This window comes from Primulina huaijiensis, unplaced genomic scaffold (assembly GCF_012295235.1).
Source record: "Primulina huaijiensis isolate GDHJ02 unplaced genomic scaffold, ASM1229523v2 scaffold3003, whole genome shotgun sequence".
NCBI lineage: Eukaryota > Viridiplantae > Streptophyta > Magnoliopsida > Lamiales > Gesneriaceae > Primulina > Primulina huaijiensis.
Genome location: NW_027357127.1, coordinates 2,079 through 13,745, shown reverse-complemented (window position 1 = coordinate 13,745; position 11,667 = coordinate 2,079). Strand labels below are relative to the sequence as shown.

The following is an 11,667-nucleotide window of genomic DNA, read 5'->3' as shown; positions in this document are numbered from 1 at the left end:
AAATCAGTTACATATATTCAAGTATAAATGAATTGAATCTGACAAATATTCGAGTTTACTTTGGGAATAGAGTAAAAAATTGTTCTTTCATGATCATATATATATATATATATATTAATATTCTATACACTTATTAGGTATATATATATATATATGTAAATATCGATGATATGTCACTCATTTAATAGATATGCAATTTTTTATATTTTATTTATTACATCCAATAGATGAGTGACACCTCAACGGTGCTCAATATATCTAAAACTACATAATATAATGAGGCAAAAACTTGTGTGAGACGGTCTCACGGGTCGTATTTTGTGAGACGGATCTCTTATTTGGGTCATCCATGAAAAAATATTACTTTTTATGCTAAGAATATTACTTTTTATGCTGAATATCGGTAGGGTTGAGTTGTCTCACAGATAAAGATTCGTGAGACCGTCTCACAAGAGACATACTCATAATATTTATGTTAACAATATTCATAATTTTAATTGAAGAGTTTATAATTAGTAAAAAAATATATTTAAATTGTGTTTGGATCAAAGAGATTGACGAATTTGAGACGAATAAATTTCAAATCTTTTGACTTGTTTGGATGAATAAAATTTAAATCAATACAATTTAGATATATTAGATTTTTTTGCTCGAAAACTAGTTTTTAGGAACTTTTATAGTTTTGAAATAGATGTTGATTTTATAATAAATTTTCTAAAAGAAAATNTGTGTGTGTTTGTGTGTGTAATTATAAAGAGTTAACCAAAGATTACTAAAACCCAATAACAAATTTAGACAATGGAAAGAAAAGGTGAGAAACAGATGGAAATGCGAGGAGCCGCTAGAAGAATTTGGTTTGGTAATATTGACTTCGTTTTCATTTTTTATTTTTTCTTTTCGATGTTAATCAGCATTTTCAACATATATAAAAAAACCGACATAAGAAAATAAGCAATTGATTATCTCCAGATAATGATCACAAAATGCATCAGTGGTGCGTTCTGGGAATATTTTTTTTCCAGACTTTTATGCTAAAAGATTGAATCTTTATCTGTTTTTATGATGTTGATTCACCAGTTCTTGTTGCGTTTCACGATATATTTGTTGTTTCCATTGATGGGTTTTGTTCTTTTGCATTGTACAATCGAGTAAATACTTGGTTCAGATTTATGATTGATGAGATTGATGATGAATAGCAGAATTTTCTTGGAGTTCTTCCCATTTGAGCCTAAAGGATATCTGGAGTCCTTTTGATTTGCATGTATTTCGTATTCTGATTCCTTTATGGAAATGACTGTGAGGAGAAAGACTTCGTTTCTAATTTGATTTCTTAATGTTTATGATTTCGATTTGATTGTACTGAAAATGGAAATGATTGTTGCCTTTTCTGAGAAATTTCCGTGGGAGTATCAGTTTAGTTATGGATCGAATGAAATCAACATTGTTATTATTGAAGTTTTATCTGCGTATGTGTTCTTTGTGTATCTGATTCACAAATTCATTTTCACTCTTCTTCCAGTGAAAAAATTCAAGTTGAAGCAATTTTGTTATGCTATTATAACATAAAATATTGGACTAATGAAAATATCAGTGTGATGTTGTTTTCCGAGTGTGATGTTGTTTTCCTCTATTATACTGCCATCGGAATATAATGTGATCGACTAACCATTTATTGATTTTTTTCAGGATAGATCGTGTTGCGGATTGGATTGAATAAATGACGCCAGCGCATACTGTGAGATCTTCATATTTTGTTCTGTGTTTGAGTTGCTGGGTTGTTCAAATGGATTGGTACGTGGATTGGCATCGGTAGATAGAGGATTTTTTGCCGCTTGCCTGATCTAGTTAGAGGTGCATTGTTGTGTATATTTCTTGACAACTGAAATGTGATACTGATGTTCTATTAGCTTTGACTACACCCCTTGTCAATGGTCAGCAACTTAACAGGGCTAGAGGATGTTCTTTTGCGCGACTAGTTTATAAAAAAAGCAGAGACATTGTTAGTGAAAAGATTGAGGTTGGTTTACCAGTTTAATCATGGGATTGCCACAAATGTCCTTAGGCAAGATTGGTGAAGAAGTATCGACATCACCAAACACCATCGTGCAAATGCCTTCTCAGCTTATCAGTGTAACTAGCTTTGACACAAGTAAAATAGAAATAAGTAGCTCAAGTAATAGAATATATGGGGACATCCTGTGTACTTCAAGGGAACTTGTAAAAAATCCGGACGCTTACGGTGTTCACAAGGACGGAAAGCCAAAAATGCACAAGTTAAAGATTGATTTGAGAGGGAAGAACCATTTCATATCTCATGATGGTGGAAACAATATTCAAACTCCAGCTTCTAGGATAGTGGGTTTTGAACCTTTTGCGTCAATTAGCAACTCCAATCCACGTGAAGATGAACGGTCAGGTATAGTTCCATGTAGTGCGACTAAAAATTCAGGTTCTGTTATTAGGAAACGGCTATCATCGCCTTTGAATGGCATGATTTTTTCTGATGATCTTAGTGGTGAGCATTTAGAAATTGGGAACACTGGTAATCAGAGTAGTTTTCATGTTACGGGTGGCAATCATAACTTCACCTTGAAAGAGAATAAAAAAGCTCACATTTGCAACATGGACTATGCCGGTCCATCAATTTTGTCCACACCTATATTTCTTAGTAATAATGGTTTACGAGAAGAAGATTGTAAAACAAGCTCGAAGGTTGTCATAGATGGGCCTATGCTTGAAAACGCTGAACCGCTTGAGAATCTTCCATCCTCATACCATGATTTTAACTGTTACAAAGCAAAAACCGAAACTCCATTTACTAATAGGGTAATGGACTTGTCTCGGGAAATTGTTGTGTCTCCACCATTATCTCTGTCTCCTCTTGGACCAAGATTTTTTAGAAAGATTAGAAATTCAAGATTATCCTGGGATTCCAAGATAGAGTTTGATGAGAGGTATATTAATTTTAAGGATGTGGAACAGTCTCTGGAAGGAACTTTCTCTAGCTTTTTATCTTCTAAAAAAGATAGTGATTCTATAATGGCGAGCAAAGTGTTCAACGAAGATGAAAATTTACCGAGTAACTTTGAGATTTTGACCCCTGAAGTTTCCATACTCACACAAGGAAATAATCCAACACTTACATCTCAAAGTGCCAAGTTGGGTATAACTTTGAGTGGACTATCTGTTAGAAGATCCTTGATCGGTTCATTCGAGGAGTCATTGTTATCAGGTCGATTAGCTTCTGGGGTGGTTAGTCAGGTATGTGCATTTCTTCTTCATCTTTTTCCTCAAAATTTAAGTGCAGCTGTAAGAAAGAATATAATTCTGTACCAAAAACTTTAATGGATATCAACAGCGATCTTTCAAAATGCACAGCCACCCAAGCATCACTTTTCAATTGGTATACAACATATGCTATCGCTCAACAATCCCTCCCATTAACGTTTACTTGTAGAGAGAGAGATTCATGCAATATATAATTATCCAGTGGCCAAAAAGCTTTTCAACGTCATATCTTAATTTTCCTTCCTTTTTTTCTCGGGCAGAAAATCGATGGCTTCCTCGCCGTTCTGAATATTACTGGAGGAAAATTTTCTCCTCCTCCACAGAAACTTCCATTTTCCGTAACTAGTGTAGATGGTGATAAATACTTGTTGTACTACTCCTCTATAGATATCTCTGGCCGTTTATCAGCACCCAAATATGAAGGTCCAAAATTGAAGAGAAGCCTCAGTGCTAATGGCTCATATGATGAAAAATCACGTCTAAGCATACCTATGAAAGGACGTGTACAATTGGTACTTTCTCTCTCTTTTGCTACTCACACCCTGAAATTAAAATGGTTTATCGGGTGCTCAACATATGTGAAACTTCTGGACACACAAAGAACACTTCGAGGCGATGAATTGTATGATCATTAAGAATTTGTCCTGCCGACATGATTTTGATAAGGCGCTTAACATAAACAGATTTTCAAGCCCACGAACCAATTTTTATGACAGCAAAACTACTCATGAGCTGTGGTGATTAGTGTGACTTTCAGCTATGATAATCAGATTTCTTGTGCAGGTCCTAAGCAATCCAGAAAGAACGCCAATACATACATTCTTTTGTAACTACGATCTGAGTGACATGCCAGCTGGCACGAAGGTTCGTTTATTTTAATTATTTCTGGAATAACTCCACATATAACTGCCTTAATCACTATGTTTGCAGCTATAAGGACTATAATGAGTGTACATGGCATACTCATTCCGTCGTGGTGTCTTGAACTCTGCTGCTGCTTGTCATTATCTGATAACGCTTTGATTATCATCTGATCTTTAGTCAAATTCTCAGAATACCAAATATTACTTTACTTCTCTGGCTGTAGTTTTCTTGTTTAATAGCTGGCAGCTAAATAAAATTTTATACATGGTTTCATCAGGTTTGTAGTCTAGTCAAAATATATTTCCTACACTTACTCGAAAATCATCTCACCGTGGTCATTTATTTCATTTATCAGACATTCCTACGTCAAAAGGCCACTATAGGTGTGGATCGAAGTGGAGATAAAGACTCTAGCGGAAAGAACGAGGCTCCACTCCCCTCAAATCCAAAATCAGGTATTTCTTTAGAGAAATAGGGCTGTGTTTGCTGCCACGCATGGGGTCTGGTGTACATAACAAAATCAGATAGTAACATTGTAGCCCGTTAAAGATTAATAAGAGAATGCAGGTTCTGGTGTTCTGCGGTACGCTCTACATTTGCGTTTCATCTGCCCCCACCGAAAGAAGTGCTTGAAAAGAGGTCAGAAATGCAGATCCAGTCCATCTTCTTTTCCTGTAAGCAGCGGCGTGGACATTGAAAGGGAACACCGCTTCTACTTGTATAATGATATGAGAGTGGTGTTCCCTCAGCGGCACTCAGATTCGGACGAGGGCAAGGTATGTGCATCTGTACTCGATTGCTGCATATAAGTCTTATCATAAACATACATTTTTTTAATTCTCAGGATATTAAACATGTTAAAGATGTCTTGACATGATTGAAACATTTTTTTGATTTCTGCTTCATCTCATTAACTCTTGCTTCTTGATTGATTATCATTTTCTTAAACTCGTTGGTTCGATTATGCAGTTGCAGGTCGAGTACGATTGTCCCTCGAATCCAAAGTATTTCAACACAAGTTCAGGATGATGTTGGCCTGAAAATTCAGTTCATATGTACATAATGAAATGTACACTTTTTTCCCTTGACACTAACAGGTTGTTTTCAAGTAAGCTGCTTGTCATCTGTTCATTTAACTGAATGAAAAAGAAGGAAAGGGTTTGTTCATTGGCTTCCAAGTGTTTGAAAAATGACAAGTTCCAAGTATACCTATGGGAAAAAATTGAACTCAAACTGGACAAAGATTTCTCAAAGTGGACTAATATTTGAAATAATTATATAAATACAACTAGAAAATATTTATGAAATATGTATAATCCAGTTCTTGGATCATTCTTTCTCGGTCGACGACAACATATTTATTGTTAATGACACATCAATTAAATCAAAGGTTTTGTAACAATATAGTCCTTTTAAAAAAATACATATGACATAATGTCTGGCAAGATATATGCATATTTTAAGTCAAATTTTTAGTACTTTATCATTGCATGATATAATGTCCAGCAAGATATATATATATTTTTTATTTTCTCTCTTTTCAAGCTCATCATAATTTTAGTTATTGAACTAATGTAATTATAATATATATAAGAATTTATTTATTTATGTATTACGTTACATATATATTATTCGTTTGTCTCATGTATTTGTGACACAAGTAACTCGTGTGACTCGATGGCTAGAAATTAATAATAATTTCGCGAAAGTTCGGCAAAATATGACATGACTTCTGCCCTCCGCAAGCAAGGGACTAGTCAGATTAAACAATAAACGAAATTATACGAAATGTTTTTGTAAAAAAATTTAAAAACAAATAATTTCCAATATTTTTTGACTTCTTTCCCGAAGTAAAACCAAACAGTTCCCTTGCCGGCCCAAACATAATGCGTAATTTGGGCTGATCTCGGGGCCCAATTGAGCTTTCCTTTATGTATATATTTATAAGATCTAGCGCCTGTTTCGTCTTATCTGCGTGATAAACAAGACTAAACTTAAGAATGGCGCGAATTAAAAGGACGAAAATGCATGCAGAGAAGACGCCTTCGTTCAGGTACCAATCGAATCATCCATACAAGGGCCAGCTTAGGTTGCAGCAGCAATCGAGGGATCCTCAGTATGCGAGTGGTAGTGGTTATGATGATCAAGAAGAAGAAGAGATGAAGGGGGGATCGAATTCTGGTGATCACGAACTAGTTGATCCTTTGAGTTCCGAGAAACAGGTTTCGAATGAATTTGAAGAAAGTTGTGGTGATCAAGAAACTGGAGCAGAAGAAGATGAAGAAGGATTAATTGGAGATGTTAAGGCACCCGAATATCAAGATCCTTCTAGCTTATATCATTCACTTGAGAACGATAATGGCTATGACAATTCGAGCGATGATCGTGATCAAAATAAGCGATGCCGGACTCAGCCAGGGACGAGTCCGGAATGCAGGAAATCGGAGCGGGAGATAGAGACGATGAAACAAGAAAACTGTTATGAGTACCACTTCGGTTTGGCTCGTCTGAAGGTGTGGATGTATCGAATGGGATTAAACGAGTATGTGCCCTTGTTCAAACTTCATAAAGTCGATGACGAGGTTTTACAGTTCTTGACTGTTGAAGATCTCAAGGATATGGGAGTTCCACAAGTTGGATCGCGCTGGAAGATCTACAGGTACATCAAGAAGTTCTGTATACAGTTTTCTTGAATTTCTTTTGCCGGATTGTTGATCACAAGACTTCTTTTGAGTGGGACTCGGTCATCATTTTCTGAAAGATAAGAACTGAAATCAAGATTTTTAGAGTAACTTTCTTGGCTTCAAGCTTGAAACATCAGCTTAATACGTACTGTTTTGGTTTGTTTGAATTAGAAACGCAATTAATTAGCCATATTCTTTCACAAGTTTGAGCATTGGATTTTTATTTCACATCAAGATTTGATTATAATTCAATGTTTTAAACAATACCGCAGTCTATTGTGCCATTTTGACATTCCTTCTGCCATGCATGCATGAGGTTTTGACAAATCTAGAGAAGATCAGAAGGATATATTCAAATTTCATTTTTTTAATTAGTGGTGTTGATAATAGCAAATTTATTTACTAATTTTCTAGCTTAAGGTAGAAAAAATAAACATAAGTATTTCTGAAGTATAATTTCAGATCTTCGTCTGACTAAAAACACGTAGTACAAAATTATGACTATTTTTTTCGGATTGAGATTATTTTGTAAAAAAAAAAAATTGACCAAGATCGTTTATCCAATACTAGGAACCGTTAAACTCATATAGCTCTTCGTGGTTCCCGTTGAGAATGGGTTTAATTCATAACAATATTTTCAAATTTTGTATGTGTGCACGACAACTGGTTCTTGAACAATATGAAAGAGATGTTCAAATTTTGTACGTGTGCATGACAACTGGTTCTTGAACAATATGAAAGAGATGATGGTTAGAGTTTAAATTTTGGTGTCATTGTATATTTTTGCTTGAATAGAGTTATATAACCATGTTGTAATTCTATATGATATATGATGTTGAAAAATACGGAAAAATTTGTTTTTTGGTTTTGTATATTTGCTTATTTTGATATTGGTCATCTAGCTATCAAATTCATACTTAGTTCATCATCTTCCAATTTTTGACAATTTTAGTCTTCTTTCGTCGAGAGTATTGATGTGACACTACACATGTGATCAATGCTATATTAGCATTGCATTTGTGTCACATCAGCGCAACGTCAGAAAAATGACTAAAATTACAACAAAAAAAACAAAAGTAACGAACGAAAAATGAAATTTGGTAACATAATACAAAAAACGTAAAAAGGCAAATATATATGACTGTCAAATTCAATAGTTTTTGTGTGAAATTCGCCTTAATTCCATCAATTTGTTAACCTTTTTTCATAAAGAAGTTTGGAATATATTTCAGATTGATTTTCGTTGACATTTATTCTTTTTTTTTTAGAGATTTTGATCATAATACGTAGTTTTATGGTTCCTAGAATTGAATCAACCATCTTGGTCAAAATTTTATTTTATGAAACAATAACTGTTTGAAAAAATATATATAATTCAAATTATGTGTACCTTAAGATATAAAAATATAGTAAATAAATTTGCTAATTATCAACCCCGGCCACTAATCAAGAAAATGAAATTTGAATATATTCCTCTCTAGATTTGTCAAAACCTCACGCATGCATGCATGATAGATGGAATGTCAAAATGGCACAATTTACCAATCGAATATCAATGGGGTATCATTCAATATTCGACAATTTTTCTTGATCAATGTTTATAATTTTAAACAAAAAAATAAATCACGGTTGGACTGTTATATAGTTTAAAACATTTGAATTATAATCAAATCACGGATGATAGACATTCGATCCTGAATATTATAAGCATGCAAAGACGATGTTGACTGGTATGGTGGTTTTGGTCACTAAAGGTCCTAATTCGATCCCTTTAAAAAAGAGAGTGAATATCACCACACGAAAAATTCTCCAAGATATGGAAATGCCCCTTTGAAATGCCAAGATATATCTTCTTCTAAATCTGGTTCCCTCTATATAAAGCTCCCATTGAAGCAACATTTACCATCATATATTGAGTCGCAAAAAATATATATATATACATATATAGGAAGAGAGGTCTTGTATGAAGATTAAGAGTCGGTATGGTAGCCAAGGATGACTTGCCTAAATGCCTTCAAGAGATTAAAGAGTAGTGCGTACATGCACGAACTAAGCTTAAAGCGGTTTCTAGGCGTCGTCCGTTGGCTATCCGGACGGGCTCTTATGCATCATGCATGACCATATATCACTTCCATTAATGTTATGTCGTGCAACAACTTTGATCGTTTGGGGCAATGAGTAAAGTATACAGGACTGGTAAGAAATGTTATTTACTCATTTACTTGAAATCCCAAATGCCTAAAAACTTTTCAATGCTCGAACTTGTGATAGAATCTAACTAAACTGCGTTTCTAATTTGAACAAACCAAAACAGTATAAGATGATGTTTCCTGTTTGAAGCCAAGAAAATTACCCTAAAAATCTTGATTTCATCTTTAGTATGATCTTTCAGAAAATGCTGACTGAGTCTCCCTCTCAAAAGAAGTCTCGTGATCAACAATCATGCAAAAGAAATTCAAGAAAACTATATACAGAACTTCTTGATGTAGCAGTGGATCTTCCAGCGTGATCCAACTTGTGGTATTCCCATATTCTTGAGATCTTCAACAGTCAAGAACTGTAAAACCTCGTCATCGACTTTATGAAGCTTGAACAAGGGCACATACTCGTCTAATCCCATTCGATCCATCCACACCTTCAGACGATCCAAACCGGAGTAGTACTCATAATCGTTTTCTTGTTTCATCGTCTCCATCTCCCGCGCCGATTCGCTGCATTCCGGACTCGTCCCTGGCTGAGTCCGGCATGGCTTATTTTGATCACGATCATCGCTTGAATTTTCATAGCCATTATAGTTCTCAAGTGAATGATATAAGCTAGAAGGATCTTGATACTCGGGTGCCTTAACATCTCCAAATCCTTCTTCATCTCCCTCTGCTCCAGTTTCTTGATCACCACAACTTTCTTCAAATTCATTCGAAACCTGTTTCTCGGAACTCGAAGGATCAACTAGTTCATGATCACCAGAATTCGAACTCTCCTTCATCTCTTCTTCTTCTTCATGATCATCATAACCACTACCACTCGCATACTGAGGATCCCTCGATGCCCTTGTATGGATACATGCAGAATTATGGCCCGTTGGTTGAACAAGACCAAAGTGCAAGCAAATACGCCAAATATACAGCTCAGTCTTTAGAGAAAATGTTCCAATTGTCGGTCCCACGTGCGGAATTTGAGATAATAAACCCGAAAATAAAGAATAAATTGGACACCGAGATTTACGTAGAAAACCCCTAAAAATTATTAGGGTAAAAACCACGGGCAAGATGAAAAGAATTTCCACTATAATATTTTGTGGTGTACAACTCACTCACTGTGTTTCCAAAGAGAACACACACTCTCTTAATACAGGAGAACAAACACCTCACAAATATTATAGAATATTATAAGATGAGAGAAAACTCGAAGAAGGGATAATTTCAGAATGAAGGGGGAGCTCTATTTATAGAGCCCCTTGTCCGTGTGAATACGCGTTAAAAACGCGTATTCATATTTCCTCGAACATTTTATTAAACAAAAGCAGCCCACGTTTTTTTTTCTTCTGACACTGGTCCCCCCCTTCCCACTTTGCCGACATTTCTCCCACTTGGAGATTTGATTGAGAATCAAACACATCTCCACACATCCTTTCAATCTTGTCATTTCCTACTGCTTACGTTTCCGCTAGGCCACTTGAGGATCTACACCACTTAAACTTATCAGTGGTCATTGGCTTGGTTAGAAAATCAGCTATGTTATCCTTTGTATGGATCTTCTGCATATCCACGCTTCCTTCCTCTACTACTTCCCGCACAAAGTGAAATTGTACTCCAATGTGTTTCGTCCTGGAATGAAAGGCTGGATTCCTTGCGATGTGCAAGGCACTCTGACTGTCACAAAACAAATGAACATTCTCTTGTTTGTGCCCAATCTCCTCCAATAACCTTTTAATCCATATTGCCTCCTTGCAACCTTGAGTAGCTGCCATGTATTCTGCCTCTGTTGTAGATAGCGCTACAACTGTCTGCAGTTTTGAAACCCAGCTTACTGCTCCTCCTGCAAGTGTAAACACATAACCAGTAGTAGATTTCCTCTTATCAGGATCACCTGCATAATCTGAATCGACATAGCCCCTGAGTGTAAAATCTGATCCTCCATAACATAATGCAGCATTCGAGGTACCCTTAATGTATCTAAGGATCCTCTTAACAGTGCTCCAATGCTCTCGTCCAGGATTCGCCATATACCGACTAACTGCTCCCACTGCTTGAGCAATGTCCGGTCTTGTACAGATCATGGCGAACATCAAACTTCCCACTGCTGATGCATATGGTACTCGAGACATCTCCATCCTCTCTGCTTCACTGCTAGGACACATCTCGGAGGATAACTTGAAGTTAACAGGAAGAGGGGTCGAAATTGGCTTACTATCTTGCATGTTGAAGTGTTGCAAGACTTTCTTCAAATAATTTTTCTGAGAAAGCCAAATCTTTCTGTTACTTCTGTCTCGGTGAACTTGCATCCCTAGAATCTTGTTTGCTGGTCCCAAGTCCTTCATATCAAATTCCCTAGCCAACTGTGCCTTCAATCCTTGGACCTGATCTTTGTTGGGGCCTGCTACCTATATGTCGTCCACATACAACAGCAAAATGATATAATCATCACCAGACCTCTTGAAATACGTACAAGGGTCTGCACTCAGTCTGTTGTATCCAAGGCTCATGATATAGGAATCAAATCTCTTGTACCAACACCTCGGCGCCTGTTTGAGACCGTACAGAGATTTGTTCAACCTGCAAACCAAGTTCTCTTTGCCTTTTTCCGCAAAACCTTCTGGCTGGAGCATATA

General features: G+C 36.0%; 1 protein-coding gene across 6 annotated transcripts; it reads left to right on the top strand.

Moving 5' to 3' along the window:
- Positions 1–768: 768 nt before the first annotated feature.
- LOC140967920 (uncharacterized) lies at positions 769–5,318 on the top strand. 6 transcript variants are annotated; one of them, XM_073428708.1, is made up of 7 exons: positions 769–859; positions 1,687–3,261; positions 3,549–3,800; positions 4,072–4,152; positions 4,508–4,607; positions 4,720–4,928; positions 5,122–5,318. In XM_073428708.1, exons 2-7 carry the CDS (start codon positions 2,038–2,040, stop codon positions 5,179–5,181), a joined length of 1,926 nt encoding a protein of 641 aa, XP_073284809.1. In that variant the 5' UTR covers positions 769–859; positions 1,687–2,037; the 3' UTR covers positions 5,182–5,318. The 6 variants fall into 6 exon arrangements, with proteins under 6 accessions (XP_073284809.1, XP_073284812.1, XP_073284808.1 ...); XM_073428711.1 differs by having other exon boundaries at positions 787–859; positions 1,692–3,261; XM_073428707.1 differs by lacking the exon at positions 769–859 and adding an exon at positions 865–994.
- The last annotated feature ends 6,349 nt before the right edge of the window (positions 5,319–11,667 follow it).

Bases quoted from the DNA above. Each gene is read 5' to 3' on its own strand.
- LOC140967920 (XM_073428708.1), top strand. From the start codon at position 2,038: ATGGGATTGCCACAAATGTCCTTAGGCAAGATTGGTGAAGAAGTATCG. The intron at 4,153-4,507 runs GTTCGTTTATTT...TTCATTTATCAG, and splicing joins ACATGCCAGCTGGCACGAAG to ACATTCCTACGTCAAAAGGC. The intron at 4,608-4,719 runs GTATTTCTTTAG...AAGAGAATGCAG, and splicing joins CCCCTCAAATCCAAAATCAG to GTTCTGGTGTTCTGCGGTAC.